General features: G+C 39.5%; 1 protein-coding gene across 1 annotated transcript; it reads right to left on the bottom strand.

Annotated features, from left to right (window-relative positions):
• Nucleotides 1–9,466: 9,466 nt before the first annotated feature.
• Nucleotides 9,467–17,415, bottom strand: LOC139716552 (porphobilinogen deaminase-like). The gene is made up of 5 exons (XM_071628089.1): nucleotides 17,310–17,415; nucleotides 14,241–14,313; nucleotides 13,191–13,374; nucleotides 11,938–12,015; nucleotides 9,467–9,605 (listed from the first exon to the last, which is right to left on the bottom strand). The coding sequence occupies exons 1-5, from the start codon at nucleotides 17,355–17,357 to the stop codon at nucleotides 9,503–9,505; spliced, it is 486 nt and encodes a 161-aa protein (XP_071484190.1). The 5' UTR covers nucleotides 17,358–17,415; the 3' UTR covers nucleotides 9,467–9,502.
• Between the last annotated feature and the right edge of the window lie 179 nt (nucleotides 17,416–17,594).

Below are 17,594 nucleotides of genomic sequence, written 5' to 3'. Positions count from 1 at the left end.
GCAGCAAATGATGAAGAGCTGTTCAATCTGGCCAACCATTTCTTCTCACGCTAGCAACGGGTCTTGAAATTTCAGGACATATCCTGTACAGTTCTAGGACAATTACCTCCTGGGCAATTGCCCCAGACCCTTCCCCTGACGCTTACCATGAACCTAATCCTTACCCTAACCCAAACTCTAACCGTAAACCTAACCCTAACTCTAATCTTTACTCTAACCCTATCACTAATCGGTATTTGGCATGGGGTGGCTGTCCTCTGAGAGTAATTGTTCCGATGCGTCCTGCAGAATTAGCGTGGCACAACAGTTCTGCTATACACAAGATGAGCACGACACACACACACACACACAAACATACATATTTGGTACACACACAGAGATCAAATATACACTGTAATCCTCAGAATCTTCTCTTTGTTTCATTATACAGTGTACTATAAATCCATGACATGTGGACAATATTTTTATTGAATGAGATTCAGTCCCATGCACAACTACCATAGCTTGATTGCTGTCGCATGTACATGTATGTGTTAGTACTGGATGAAGGGGAAAAAAACTAGAAATGTCGCTACAGCGACTGGTTATACCCCCACCAAACAACATTTCATAAGCTTTGGTCAAAAAACTGAGGAAGTAGTTAAATCCGCAAGATCTTTCCTTGATCTTCTGCCATTAATATGCCGTTACCATGGCAACGTACTTTCGGGTACTGTCGAAAAATGCGTCTTGCACATCTACAACCAAAGGCACACATCTGTACCAAGTTTCATGGAAATTGGGCAAAAACTGAGGAAGTAGTTTGCAACACAAAATTTTCCATTATTTTGGCTCATAATATGTGAGCTGTTACCATGGCAACATACTTTTTGTCACTGTCAAGAAATGTGTCATGCTGACCTATATCCTAAGACAAACATTCAATATGAATTCCATGAGAATTAAAAGAACACTGATGAAGCAGTTTTGCCATGAAGCATTTTGCCCTATATTTTACCAATAACATGCCGTTACCATGGCAACGCACTTTTTGCCACTGAGGAAATATGTGTCTTGCACATTAACGTATTCAGATGAACATCTGTACCTAATTTCATAAAAATTGATCAAAAACTGTGGGAGGAGTTCGCGACGCAAGATTTGTACCCATTTTTGCCCATAATATGCTGTTACCATGGCAACGTACTTTTGGGTACTGTCAAAAAATATGTCTTGCACATCTACAACCCAAGGCACACATCTGTGCCAAGTTTTATGGGAATCGGTTGAAAACTGAGGAAGTAGTTCGCGACGCAAGATTTGCAACGGACCGACTGCCCGACCGACCGCCCGACCGACCGCCCGACCGCCCGACCGAACATCCGCTGATTCCTATATACCCCCTTCAAACTTCGTTTGGCGGGGGTATAATGAAAGGCAACAATGAAAACATACACAAAAATTGGTCTATCACTATTTGCAATCTGACTGGCCAATTTCCACATAGAAATGTATGCTGTTGATTACCTGTTCAAATAGTTTGCAAGCAAAATTATATCACATAATTTTTGAATGGGAAGCATAAATTCCTGGGGAAAATAGATCTAGTTTTGACATTCCACTATGTTCACATGTCAATTTCATAAAACACATAATGAACACTTTGTGTGGAATTCTACAGCATACCTATATTCCTGAATAAACAGGTTATTCTCCTTTGTTCTGAAACTCAAATAAGAAAACAAAACAAAAACGAGAAGATCAAGACAATAATGTATACAGTCTACTCCCGTTATAATGAAGTCTTTGGGACGGGCAGTTTTCTTTTGTTATATCGAATTTCATTATCACTGAATGAATAAACAATAAAACATTAGATAATCTTAATTTGAATTTTAATCTGAATTTTTCCTCCGTTGTAACCTTGTAACCAGAATTTCGTTATAACAGTGTTCATTATAACGGGAGTGCACTGTATGATCAATTTTGACAAGAAATCTCACCAGTGAGAAATACTGGTATGCGTTAGGTACTATCCAAAATGCAGTACATATTGTATACACCCAATACCTGCCCTTTAATTCTACAACACAATTTGTGAATATAAGTATTGCCACTAATATCTAAAACTTGGATTAAAAAAGGATGCACTCAGTTTACTTATTTCTAAATCATTAGAATCATAATGTGACAATCACATAGGCATGCTCTCAACTTGTACATGCATGTCTGGTGCTACTGTCTTGTGAGTACATAACAAGACAATATTATTTAATGTAAATGACTAAGGCTTTAAATTCTCCTTCACAATTTAATTTGTAACAAGGACCTTTAATGCAGAGATGTGGGTAAGCCAAGAAAAAAAAACAACAAACAAAAATTGGTAATCACATCTTCATCTCATCTAACTTACATAATGTGTCATTGGGATCAAAATTACAGTTTTGTGAGAACTTGTCAAGCTATGAAAACTTCTCACGATTTTCTGAGTTCTTTGGTCCAATAAAACCTCTTCCACTCTTGTTGGCTTGATTTCACTCTCCTCATTTAACAAGTGAAGTTTTTGTTTTTCTTTTTTAATAGCCTTAACAAGTATGACAAAAGAAAAGCACTCTGATGAACACCATCTTCAGTGCCTGGGCAATATTCCTTACCTGACAGGGTACAGTAAAGAGTTACAATACTTCACACAACATCACATTTCTATTATACACCCGAGTTCAAAGAATTACTGTGGATGAGTGTCTACTGTACGAGCTGAAATTTTGGCATATAGCTATTTTCGCGAATTGCTACTTGGAGGACGTTTTCGCATGTTGTTAATTTTGCGGTTGCAAGGGTCTAAACTGAACTGAGTTATTCGCACGTTGTTATGTTCGCGTGCTGCTATTTTCGCGAATCAAAGGCGATTTTCGCGAAAATACAATCACAGCGAAAATTTCAGCTCATACAGTATCTTAATTAAGGTAAAACGTGATTCTCAAAAGGGCTAGAAAAGCATCTCGCATCGTTTGGAATTAACATGGAAAGGGTCTACTCAGAAACACACACATGAATCACTGACATACTGTATGTTGCCTGGAAAATTACTACATGTATAAGACCAGAAATGTTTGCAAGTATTTCAATTTTGTGTGAGCCAAGATTTCTGAAATATCTCACCTATATTATAATGCACTAGATGCCAATGGCAATTTGAGAAAATTTCATGCTCCAAAAGGGATCATCAGCTCCAATTCGCTACATTTTCATGCAGCGAATATTTCTCGCTTTACACTAGTTGTTTGGGAATACTGATCCTGCCAGTAAACCTTTTTGGCTAAAATCTCACATTTTGGTTACCAACAGAAATTGTATTATCACAGTGTTATCTCATCCATTTCTTATGCATATGTTTCCCTTTTAAAGGAAAAACTGAGTTTCTGCAGGTGTATGAGAACAATGTTTTTACATTGAAGTTCCTACATTGAAATCTAAATGTCATATAGAATTCATTGAACATAACATAGAATGTTATTCATTTTTTATTTGGTTTGATTTGAGAAGCAAAATAAACATGAACGAACGAACTAACGAACGAACGAATTAATATGTGACATACTGCTGCGAAAGCCAAGTTTTGAACTTTGTAGGGCCTGCCTAAAAAGGTCATGAGATTCCAACAAACATATCAACAAAGACATCTTGCTGTTGTCCTATCAAGATGGATGTTCAATATCCCTGGGCATACCAACTACAGCGGAAACTCAATATAGCGAGATTTGATATAACAAAATACCTGATGTATAACAAACTAATTTCTCCGGTCCCAATGAATCTATTTCCTTTGTTTTGTATTGTTTATTGACAACTGATATTATACAAATGATGCACAGGATAGAGTGCATTAGTGTAGGCGTATAGTGCACTCGAGGGTATTTACAATTGTGAAACATGCATGAGGCGAAGCCGAGTGCATGTTGCACTACATTGTAAATACCCGAGAGTGAGCTACGCCTCCACTAACGCCACGAAATAATCCTGTGCATCATTTGTCTTATAAAATGGGTCAAAAATTCGAAAACTAACAGCATTTTTCAGCGTTTTTCACGTACCTTTGTGGGTCAAGATGTCCGAAGATGTTCGTCCCAAACATTTACGCACGTCGCACTCGGAAATCCCGCACATACAGTACTATAATGGGGGGTTGGGTTTCCGGACACTTAAGTTCCCGCATGAAAACTTACTTATTTTACATAGAATATGCACCCTTTACCTTAAAGACTTGATATAGACTCCTCATATAGGCCTACTAGACAACATACTCTGAAAACGGCATGAGAATTAACCTGCTAAATCGTTGGATTTGCCCTTCAAAGTGACTCCATGTACGCGTCCGGTCCCACAACGCCTGGTCTACTGTACTGTACAAAGTGTACGTATAGTAGAGTATACGTACGCCACATTGTGCACAACCAAGGGAAGAAAGGCCGGCCGGCCGGCAGCCCGAACAAGAAGTTGTTTACAGGATTGACAGCGCATATGCATGCAATTCAAAGGAGCCGCCGCGCGCACAGACGATTGGCAATAGGATTTAACACGCAGTACTAGTGCAATGGGACTAGAATAAAGGAAGCACACGTGACTCATTTCAGCGCTTCCTATTGGCTACATTCTTGAACCCATTTTATAAAACAAAATATCTGATTATCTGAAATGAAGAACAAATTGTCGTGCTCCCAGGGATCTTGTCATACTGAGTTTTCACTGTATCCATACATATTATACAAAATCTATCTAAAGTTTCTATTTGGTAGAAGCAGGATGAATGATATTCTGCGGTGCTCACAGTATCTAATTCTTCTCATTTTCTCCTCTCGGCGATTTCGTCTTTGGCAGCCTGGAGTATCGGTCCTGCACCCTTGTCGAAGAGTGCCTTGGCCAGTCGTATCCCTAGAGCCTCCGCCTCCTGCATTGCATGCTGGGATATCCGAGGTGCCACAACCGAGGAGTAGAGTTGAGATTCGGCGTTGGATTCTGAGTCAAAGGAGTGCTGATGTGGAAACAGACACAAACAAAATTTGCGAATAACGTGCGCAAGTAAAAGAAACAAAACAGAAACAAAACAAAGATCAAATGGGCCAAGGCCAGCTCATTGGCATTACATAAATACAAGTACGTGTGTTAATAGTTCTTCCTCCATCTGTGTTATTGCGTGACTAGAAAGTCTTTTTGTTTTGCCTTCTTGTGTGTCAGTTTGTTCTCACAATGTCAGAATCAGAGTCATTTTTAAGATGTCTGTGTAAGGTGTGATGGTCAATGCAATTACTAATGATCCATTCTCATAATTAAACTCAATGGCCCAAATTCAAGAAGGTGGTACAAATGAAACCATGGTTTAAACCATGGACAAAAACCATGGAGCGCCAAGTGTCGCACGGAATATTTCGTTACGAAATCAGTCACTTCGTCGACGAAATGATTATTTTGTAACGAAATGAACATTTCGTCGATGAAATCTAACAAAATGGCCATTTCGTCAACGAAATGACTGATTTCGTAACGAAATATTCTGTGCAACACTTGGCGCTCCGTGGTTTTTGTCCATGGTTTAAACCATGGTTTCATTTGTACCACCTTCGTGAATTCGGGCCAATGTGTCCAGACAGCCACAAAAGGTTTCAAAAGCTAACATCAAACTTGACTGAGTCAGCCTCTGGTAAGTTGAACATCTATCCAAGGTAGCACTTCACACATAGCATTCACAATTCCCACAATAGACGTATGTGCAAGCAGCATCTTGATTCACTTTGTGCAAAGGACAGCTGTAGCAAACATTAACATATCGTTCTTTATTTCAATCGAGTCAATTTTGAGGAAGCTAAACCCGCTGAGGACGGGCTGATTTTGCTACAACACGCATTTCCAATAGACACCTGCCTGAGTTTACTCGGGATTCATTTTCGATGGGTTAATAGTGTGTAGATCTACGAGTCTTGGTTTATGCATAATAAAAAGCAACAGTGAACTCTCCATCCATTCATTCCTGTTGTTTTGGTTTCCAGTTCATCATCTTGTTTTTAGCCTTTTTTTTCCACAAGTGGATCAATTTACAAATGTAAGGGTGCACTTGAGCGCTCTAATGGAAACCAAAGCGAACTGAATTAAAGCGTACCGTACTGAACTGTGCCAGATTTGGAGCGTTTGAGCATTGTGCTGGGACAGTGTACCTCATGAGTAATTTTTAGAGGGGGTCACGCATTTTGAAGCAAAAGGGTCATTCACCTGGTGTGCTTGAACTTCTTACAGATGTCCCAAACAAAGAGAATGAACTGCATTATGATGTATGTGCATTTTACGCGCTCTCTCACATGCGAGCTTTTTGTAAGTGCCTACACTGCTGGTACCCTTTTGGAGCACATCAGGAAGTGGTCCACTTTTGGCTCGGTACAGTACAGTAAGGTACACTTTAGGAGCATTTGAGTGTTCCTCTCACGTGGGAATGGTATGGTACAGTTTGCTTTAGGAGGGCGTTCGAACGCACCCTTAATGTAATGAGTGACTCTTACTTCTTGCGTGAGGTCTTGTGGCAACTTCACTGTCATCTTCTCTTCTCGTAATTCGGATCCATCTAAACTGAGCACGGCGGCCGTGAGCATGAGCTTATCGAAGACAAGGGCAAAAACAGAACAAACAAAAGCATCACCACGTAACTCCTTTGTTTGGACGAAAAGCTTGTGGCTATATCCAGTGAGACACAATGACTTCCTTTGAAGGCAATGGATTGTCATGCACATATAATATGATCATTATCTGGGCTCTTGGCAATCACTGCACTCTTTGATGTTTAAAGGCACTATTTACCATTTGCTGATGAAACAAAAACCCAGCTTTAGCATTTCAAAATAGTTTTAAAATGTGAGTTAGGGATAGAAACAACCAAATGTAAAAATGTTAATCAATATAATCAATGGTGAGTATTGTTAAATATACAAAATGTGAACAATAGTTATGATAAAATTGTTTCTAGAATAAACCATCTACAGTTCAGGTTTGTTGAGATAAACAGTGATATCTCTTAATTAAGATTAAAAATTATTTAATTTGTTGTTTTGGGGACACAGACAATTTCAACACTCAACAGTCTATCACAAATGCAATTTCCAATCTGCTCTCACCTCCCCATCATTGACATCTGTATGGACGGCAACGGGGGCGCTGCACCCTCCCTCCAGCGTCTTCAACAGCGCTCTCTCAGCGACGCACCGCAGGAGAGTCTGCGGGTGGTTGAGGCTGCTCAGTACTTGCTGCATGTGGCGGTTCCTGGTCTTGATTTCAACACCGAGCGCTCCTTGACTCACGGAATACTTGCAGATCTCTGGTGAAAGAATCTGTTTAATGACCGTTGTATCATCAGCCAATAGGCAGGAGACAAATAGAAAGAAAGAAAATTCATGTTAACCCTATTCTAACTGGGCTATTTGAGACCAAGTTTTTATTGACCCCCCCCCCCCCCCCCCCCCCCCCCGAAGATCTCGGCCGCCGATCAAGCAATCGCCGCAAAATTTTGCCTGAACATAGAGCTGGATGTCAATTACAAGATTACATGGTCATACAAAAGAAAAATTTTGATTTTCTATTTTAAGTAAATTAAATATGCAAATTTATGCATGAAATCATATTTTCACCTATAACTCCATTAAAAGATTGAATGATTGCTACATTTTTGTGTAAGAGTTCCTCAAGACACATTGAACAATTTTCTTGTAAAAAATAGCACAATCCAAATCAGTTTCTTTTGTTTTTTATTGTTTTAATTTCTTATGTATTTCATTGTTTTTTGACCTTTTGTTTCTATTGTTTTTTGCCAAAATTTGTTGCAGGCACTTTTTCAAGCTTATCTACATTAAAATTGATTAATTTCAATGGTTATCAATTTAACCACAAAACACAATTTGCATTGGATTTGCACACGATATCATGAATTTGAGCCGTTTTCGGGTTGACATGCGTACGCAAAACATTATGTAACTTCAGAACGGTGTACCCAGACAATGCAAATTTGGTCTCAAAGTATGTGGGAGACTTCAAAGAAAACAGTCATGAAACGACGCGGCAAAATCTTTGTGCGATGCGGAATCGCTCCGCGCAATGTCGAGGGGGGGGGGGGTCAAATTGACCCCCCCCCCCCCCCCCCCAGCTAGAATAGGCTTAATCCGTTGAAGACTAGTCCCAAGTATACTCCGGCAGGGGTAAATGGGAAATGTGTGTGACAGGAAAATCAGTCCCTCTTCAATGGGTTAGCCATCTATGGACCACCATTGTAACATTGTACTAAATATGTTAATTTGAAGACGGAAATATAATTCCTTACATTTCACTTTCTTGTGGAAATGCGATAGCAAGTATCACAGGGGGACAAATTTACAAAAGAAAGAAAGAGAAATCAATGGAAAAAGGCACTAAGACCCTCACAGGAGAAAACACAACCAAAATTTAAGATTAAGCGTATGTCACCAGTTGTAAATGTGGGGATATGACACAGAAAAAGAAAGAAAGAATTGGCTTCAATTTCATCAATTTTTTGTTAGGCATATCACAGGGAATATAGTCTATCCTATGTGCAAAGTTCTTACGACTGACTACAATTCAGGCAAATAATATCAGACAGAAGACATAGAAACAGTAGGAAATATTTGAATACAAATCAAAGTACAGTACAGTTCACATAACAAACATGACATGACAGACTTGCTTACACCATAGTTGTTATAAGTTCAGGCAATAATTGCTGAATGCAATTTAGAATAAATATTTCAAAACTTCTAATGATGTACAGTGCAGTATTTACCTGACATCTCTGCCTTTTCTGAATGTTCAGGGAAGTCGGGTGGCATTTCCCTTTAATTAGACTGTGACCCTATCTCTGGTCTTCTTCATGACACAAACACAAAGTCGGAAGGAAATTGAGGTTTTACCTGACTGATCCTGTGTTCCCATCCCATGCGCAAAAGGCCTGCTACAGCCAGGATCAACCCGTCATACACCTTGTCCTCGTCCAACTTCCTCAGCCTGGTGTTGAGGTTGCCTCTCTACACACAGAAAGTCAGCACAGTCAAGGAAAATGCTGCTAGGTGTGAGGTTGGATTTAAAGGTACCAATAGGCATTTAGTTTTCTTTTTAAAGAAGAAAATTACTTGATTCTTTTTTCAAGAACACTTCTGGTTGATGGAAATTGCATGATTATTGTGCCCTTTTGAGAGTAAACTTATACTACAAACACCAAAGAATTGGATCAAAAGCGTAATAGAGGTAGCATACAGTGACAAGTAAAGCAGGCAATATCAATGAAATCTAAGATAAGTAATAGAAATGATTCATACACTCGAACATATGTAATTCATATCTTTATGTTATGTACATGAATATCAAGAAAGTGATTCCTCAGCAAACCACAGCCATGTAGATAGGTGTTTGTGCTTTCCAACTTGGCACAAGATCTGACTGTCCTTGGCATACTGTATCTTGATCGCCTCTACCGCCCTCAACAGTCGATGGAGAGAAAGGATACAACATCTTTGAAGACCAGGTGGGGAAACTTCCTTTTCAGCTGGGCCACTCTCCGCACCGAACTCGTCCCGATGACACTGCAGACAAAACAAATTAAAAGAGGTATCTACAGAGGTGTACATGATTGGGTGGGGGGGGGGGGGGGAGGAGTTGGGGGGTAAAAGTTGGTGGTGAGCACAAGGTAGGAGGGACATAGAAAAATGACCTTTTTTGGTCCAAGATCAAAATGTAGTGGAGAAAGATGTCTGCTTCTTGTAACTGCATAGTAGCTGTAATGCTGATGCAACATAAGTGCCAGGCAAGAATGTCAGATTAGGTAATGCCCCACATAAAAATGCCGGATATACAAGTATTAACATAAAATATTAACAAACATAAAGACAAAAAACAAACCCTGCAAAAAACTTGAATCCTGAGAAACTGGGGCAGATGGACAGATGGAGGGCCGCATACATGTAAATTCAGGGGTTGCACTTAACTTTTTTTTTAACTAGCCAGGAGGACTACTTAGAATCAATTTTGACACTGAAGCAATATGTTGGCTAGCCAGACGGACTAGTAACTTCTGAATTTTACGATTTTTAGCTAGTCCGATGTGATTTCGGGTGGCCAATGGCCAGCGGACCATCGCCAATTTCGAACCCTGAAAATAACCTAAAAAATAATATCTCCAGAACCATCTATAGATAGATACCATATACATACATAAACACAGAAATAAACAAGGAAAAGTAGAAATTACGCGGTGCGTAACATATGTCCCCGCCGGAAGTAGCATTTTGTAACAAAATGTGCAATATAGGTAAAAAATCAAGGTCAAAGGTCAAAGAAGTCGAAGGTCAAAATTCTGTGTAGAAGTTTTGAAGCCCTCACCTAGTGCCATCACATAAAGCAAATGGAATCGAAATTGGGTTAGAAATGGCGAAGGAGTAGCATTTTGTAGCCAATGTACAATATAGGTCAAAAATCAAGGTCAAAGGTCAAAGAAGACAAAGGTCAAAATTCTGTGTAGAAGTTTTGAAGCCCTCACCTAGTGCTATCACATAAAGCAAACGGAATCGAAATCGGGTTAGAAATGGCAAAGGAGTAGCATTCTGTAGCAAAATGCACAATATAGGTCAAAAATCAAGGTCAAAGGTCAAAGAAGTCAAAGGTCAAAATTCTGTGTAGAAGTTTTGAAGCCCTCAACTAGTGCCATCATATAAAGCAAACGGAATCAAAATCGGGTTAAAAATGGCGAAGGAGTAGCATTTCGTAGCAAAATGTACAATATAGGTCAAAAATCAAGGTCAAAGGTCAAAGAAGTCAAAGGTCAAAATTCTGTGTAGAAGTTTTGAAGCCCTCACCTAGTGCCATCACTTAAAGCAAACGGAATCGAAATCGGGTTAAAAATGGCGAAGGAGTAGCATTTTGTAGCAAAATGTACAATATAGGTCAAAAAATCAAGGTCAAAGGTCAAAGAAGTCAAAGGTCAAAATTCTGTGTAGAAGTTTTGAAGCCCTCACCTAGTGCCATCACATAAAGCAAACGGAATCGAAATCGGGTTAGAAATGGCGAAGGAGTAGCATTTTGTAGCAAAATGTACAATACAGGTCAAAAATCAAGGTCAAAGGTCAAAGAAGTCAAAGGTCAAAATTCTGTGTAGAAGTTTTGAAGCCCTCACCTAGTGCCATCACATAAAGCAAACGGAATCGAAATCGGGTTAGAAATTGCGAAGGAGTAGCATTTTGTAGCAAAATGTACAATATAGGTCAAAGGTCAAGGTCAAAGGTCACGACTGAAATTCTGTGTAGAAGTTTCAAAGCTCCCATGTAGTGCTATCATATAAAGCAAACAGAATCAAAATTGGCTCATAAATGACAGAGAAGTAGCAAATTGAAGATTTTGATCACACACGGACGCACACACGGACACACGGACGGACGGACACACGGACGGACGGACGGACGGACGGACACACGGACACACACACGTACGGAGCCCGTTTCATAGTCCCCTGCTCGAACTCGTTCGGCGGGGACAAAAATATTGAGTCTACATACATACATAAACACATAAACACAAAGATACAAAGATAGATAGATAGATAGATAGATAGATAAGATAGATAGATAGATAGATAGCTGGCTTGATGGATAGATATAGATTCATGAACTGAACTATCATACCAAATTCTGCCCTTTAACCCATTGAGGACAAGTCCCGAGTATACTCGGGCAAGTGTCTAAAATGCATGTTGTAGCAAAATCAGACCGTCCTCAACGGGTTAAGTGGCTTTCTTTCATCAACCCTTACCTTCACCCATAAAACAGAATGCCTTCTTGCATTTGAAGTATTATATCAAGGTAAATTCTGGAGATGATGCCAGGGGCTTTTGTGGAGATCACATCATTGTCTGTCTTCACTCACCTTCCTTCAGGCAGCGTTTCTATGGAAACACCCGTGTGCTTCTTGTGTAGTACCAATGCATCATGGGGATCCTCCCTCCTGGATTCAAGAAGAAGTAACACTGAGTTAATGACAACAGTTTAACCCTCTTAAAACGATCTCATGAAAATGTCACTGACATTGTCTACAAACCATGTGCTAATGGGAGTAAGACAAATTAATAAGACTATGTGAGTGTTTGGGGCCACTGAAGAAGCTATAATTGCTTTATTATTATTGCTTAATTGCATGAGCAATCTACCACAGGACCAGTGGTGTTATATCCTCTTCAAAGGACTACATGTAGATAAAGAGAATAAAATGCCTGGTCTAGGGGCTTTAAAAGCTGCAGCTTACAGTAGACAGGGACCTTGGGATTGAGTATCTGTGGTTTTACCAAAAACTCTTTCCATGGCCAGGAAAATCTTTGCTCTACTTATGATCAGCTTCAGAAAAACACATCCTTGGCTCAAATTTTACTTCCATCATCAAAACAGTTTTACTGCACTTTTTTTTTTTTTTTTGGTGAAAACATCCTTTACAGTATGCACAACTTCACAATGACCCCTCTGAGTTAAACTGTACTACAGCTTGAGAATTCAAGTCATTTGGTAACAGAGTATGTGTCCAATATCTGCATCAATAAAGTAAACCTCATGCACAGCTATCACGGAGTGAAAGTGTTTACTTTATAGGATACAATTCTTGTTCTTACTTAGTATGTAGTGTGCACAGAATTCCTTAGTGAGGTCAGGTATTTCAGTGGTCAGCCAATACATCCCAACAAATGTTTGTGGCAACATATGGACATGCAATGATGGTGATTTGGCTCAGTCGCTAGCACATCTGCCTTCGGATCCAAAGGACCCGGGTTCGATTCCCGAGTCTATCTGAGCAATGTTGTGTGTAATCATACCATCGTCTCTAGTAAGAGGCAAAACATGTGCTCTGTTCCACAGATAGGACATAAAATGGAGGTCCAGTGTGTGAGAGAGTCACAACTCATGCACGTGAAAGATCCTGCTTCATTCACTCATCAAAAAGAAGAGGGCAAATAACCTGGTGAAGTGGTCTCGCCTCACATCAAACTGGACCCCATGGAAGACCAGCTATGCAGTTGGGCCATCCAGCCATCTTCTCAAATAGAAAAATGAAACAAACAAACATGCATCACTATCATTCTAATGGCTACACAGACATACAATGAAGGCCTTGAAATCACGTTTTGCACTCACTCAGAAATGGCACCGATAGCCATGTCTGTGGGTAAGCGGGTAGGCATGTCCTTCAGTGAGTGAACGATCATGTCCACCTCGTTGAGAGCGAGGGCCTTTTCCAGCTCCTTGGTAAAGAGATTGGACTCTCCGATGGAGGACAGCGGCTTGTCCTGAATCCGATCACCAATGGTCTCCATGGTAACTGTTGAGGTGGATTTTATGTATTTGCAAGGCTTAAAGGGATGGTACATTTTTGGTTGAGATGGGGCTTGAGGTTTCCAATGTTTTTCTTTTTTTTATGATGATTCTTTGAGATGAGAAACCTCTTATCAAATATGAAAAAGCATATAATTCTAAGAGGAATTTGAAGTTTATTTGATGAATATTGGTTCTGCAATGGCCGAGATATCCCAAACAAAGTAATCCCAATGAAAGGTAGAACCCACCTTTTATTAGGATCACTTTGTCTTACTTCATTTTTTGGATATCTCAGTCATTTCACAATACATTTTCATCAAATAAACTTTGTATTCTTCTTAAAATTGCATGCTCTTTACTATTTCATAAAGTGGTTACTAAGAATCTCGCAAAAAGATAAAAGCTGTATCCTCACCTCAACCAATACTATATACCATCCCTTTAATTCATGAGGACCGACATGAAGAATATTCCTTCTGCAAAATTATAGTTCAGTGGAGGAAGCTTTACTTTTGCTTGTGACAACAAAGTTAACATGGAATTTAGCATAAATGTCCCGTATTTTGCTGTTGATACGTGTAACATGTTAATTTTGTATAATTCTAGTTTGGCAAGGTGAGTGTTCACTTTGGTAATGTGCCTGTCAGCACTACTTAGTAGCATTGCTAGCACATCTCAGACTATAATTCACTTGTGCACACCTACAGATAATTCACTTGTGCACGCCTACAGATAAATAGAATCTATTTACACTACTGAATCTTGGCTGAATTTCAGTTTTACATTTAAATGCAAATTAGTTGCTTTCAATTTTGTGTCTTTAAGAGAAAAGTGGAGTATTGACAGCCTTGCAAGCTGTGGGAAACTCACCAATCTTGAACTCGATGTCTGGATGGATCTTCTGCAAAGACTCCACTACAAGATTGGTCTGGATCATGGCCAGCTATGGCAAGAAGGGGAAAAGAAACAAGCAATTCAATAACCACTGCTGTGAAGACTCTGTAGTTTTGTCCTACCTCACAATGCACATTAGTATGTTTGTTTGTTTGTTTGTTTTTTCATTTCTAAAGATAGACATCATTTTCAGATTTTTGCAAACTTAAAGAGTACCATACATGTATGTACCCTCAAACAAATCAGACTTACATGTATTCACCATCAATACTACAATGTAGTTATAGTTTAAAAGAGAGCAACATTTTTTTTTTTTTTTTTTAAATGATGATAGAGTCAAAACTGGGGCTCGAATTCTGTTTTTTTTTTTTATATTCTACCTTGTAAGCAAGCTAGATCATTAATCAGAGTGGCAGCGACGTGGTAGATCTTTCTTCAATTTGTCTCCTTATGTAGAAATGAAATTTGTAAGATCACAACTTCTAGAAGTCTTTTATCAAAGGAATATTTCTGTCCATTTTATGACCTTTGCGATTTCCCCCCCCCCCCCCCATATCATTTAAAATTCCGAGTTGACAAAAAAAAAAAATCTCATTTTCCCCCTTTAATTTCAGCTTCCCATTTTGTTGTTTGTTAGGGGACCTGAGGAGATAATATTATGAGAACAAAAACTTATTTTTGCTATTTCATTCATGTCTCTCATTGTGTTAAATTGGTCTTTTGCCATCACTGCTATCCTGCAGGATATTTTCAAATGAATGACAAAATGTCAATTCCTGCAATTTTTACTCTTTTGCCTTGGTAGTAATCTACTACTATTACTAGATCTAGTTGGAGAGAGAGAGGAAAAAAAAAACAACAATGAATGAATGTGTACAGTCTGGCTAGCCTACTAAGTATATGTAGTTTCCCTTTGTATTAAACCTACTAGTTTGGTAGCTAATTACATTAACTTAAATATGGACCTTATTATGATACATTGGTTTTTATCTAAATATCATGACTCATGAGAAATAAGAACTCAAAGGGACTGTAGAGTAAAATTAAATTTACTGGTTGACCTTGAGGTGAGGATTCAGCCTTGTGACGTTTGTGAGATATGTAGAAACCACTCTATCCCCGAGTCTTGACTATATGAGTATGAAATGTTAAAAAGCATAGAATGGTCTACAGTTCAAAGGGGAATCAAAGTTTGATGAAATTCGGTGTTGAAATGACGGAGATATCTAAAAACAAGGTAAGACAAAAAGATCCTAAATATCTAATAAAACTCAAAGTCGTGGAATGTCAGTGTCAATTTAATTCTTATGCACTTGTCAATGTAATGACTCACCCCACTACCCCCGGACATGGGTGCGTCATTTCCTCGTTTGGTCCGTCAAATTTGTGACCCAGGTGTGCGTCATTTTACCAGCTATGTCCGTCAAATATTTGACCGAGAGGTGCGTCAAAATCCCATCATTGTCGTCAAATTTTTGACCGAGGGGTGCGTCATGGTACGTCACTTGGCTATGGAAAATAACACGCATTATTAACGAACCGAGGGGTGCGTCATGGTATGCACTTGGCTATGGAAAACTGCACGCATTTTTGCACGCTACCAGTACCGGATACACGTACGTACCGCGAGTGAATTTACAGTGAGCGCTTTTCCCGCGGCAAGTGAAAATCAAAGTCGGGAAGCGTTTTGGAGTAGGCCTAAGAGGGAAAAATGCTTGCTCGAATCTGGCAAGCAAATGACTTAAAAGCCACCCTTTCTCCTCACATTTTCTTTCCAACAAACTCATGAAATCACGCATACTCAATCTCAAGCCAGACGGACTGTTACCGATTTCGACCTCACAGACAGTACTATAGTAAAATCAAAGATCGTATACGGAGATCGTATACGGAATTCCGTATACGATCTTTGGTATACCGTTGCGTGGTGCGTACTGCGCGTACCTGCCGTAGCAGGCAAGTCGAGTGTTAGTGGTGCGCGACTCGCTCGCTAACGCTGTGCAATTCGCAAGTGAGCAGCGTGCTCGTTATTCCTCATCGAACGTACATCGTCCATGTGTTGCATTCAACCGGACTAGAAATGGACGCGCACATACAGCGAGCGCATCTGCAGACAAGTCATATGTATGGCCAGGTACAGGTGACTATGGATTGCATGCACATACATTCGGAATATCGTAGCAGCAGAGTGATGTACGGTGAATGACAGTACGGTGCTTACAGGGCCAGGGTAAGGGAAACTTGCCGAAACTTTGACAAATTGTGTTTACGAACCGAAAGGAAATGAAATTGCTTGAATAAAGCGTATGCAAAAATCCTTTCAGTATATACGGGGGTGCGTCAAATGTACCGAGGATGTCCGTCAAAAAAGTGACCTAGGTGTTCGTCAAAAACCCCGTGTGGTCCGTCAAAAAAGTGACTGTGGTGTTCGTCAAAAACCCCGTGTGGTCCGTCAAAAAGTGACTGTGGGGGTGCGTCAAAAACCCCGTGTGGTCAGTCAAAAAATGACCATGACGCACCCATGTCCGGGGGTAGTGGGGTGCGTCATTACATTGACAAGTGCATTAAGACTTATGTAGGATCGCTTTTTTTTTTTGATAGCTCGCTCAGCCATTTCAAGTTGAAATGGCTGAGCGAGCTACTTGAAATGGCTGAGCGAGCTATCAAAAAAAGCGATCCTAAGTCTAAGAATTAAATTGACAGGCCACGACTTTTATTAGGATCTTCTTGTTTTATTTTCAAGGGCACAAGGCCAATTTTCATCAATCAAATAAAATAAAATTAAACATTGATCCTTCTTGCCCTTGAAATTACATGCTCTTTTATATTTCGTGAGAGGTTTCTCATTATCTCACCCAAAAAAAAACAAAAAAAATGTTATAAACCTTAATCTTCACCTCAACCAGTACTGTACAGTCCTTTAAAGAGTGTTTACTTTTTTCTTTTTTGTCGCCGAGCGTCTGATACGAGCTGCGAGTACAAACTTTAACAACCGCCAGAATAAACGTATGGGACTAATAGTATTGAGAGATTTCCTACTTTTACCTCACTCTTCCTCGATCCAATCCGAACGACTTTCTGGTCTTCTTCCATGATAATATGATGGCAAGTTACTGTAAGAAGGAAAATATGATGTCTACTGCATGATACATCAAATCACAAAGAAGAGCGCAGAGGTTTTTGTTTCCTTGCAGCCACCAAGTCTTGTAAAGTCGAGCGTATAAGTAAAAACACACGTGCAGTGACCTTCAACCCGGAAGTATTTACATAATATAGCTTGTACATCGAAAACATATAGTTCGTGATTTTTTTCAACGTAGAAAACCCTAC

This window comes from Diadema antillarum, unplaced genomic scaffold (assembly GCF_040938485.1).
Source record: "Diadema antillarum isolate AM-2024a unplaced genomic scaffold, OU_Dant_1.0 scf00000066, whole genome shotgun sequence".
NCBI classification, from domain to species: Eukaryota; Metazoa; Echinodermata; class Echinoidea; order Diadematoida; family Diadematidae; genus Diadema; species Diadema antillarum.
This window is presented reverse-complemented; position numbering and strand designations above follow the sequence as displayed.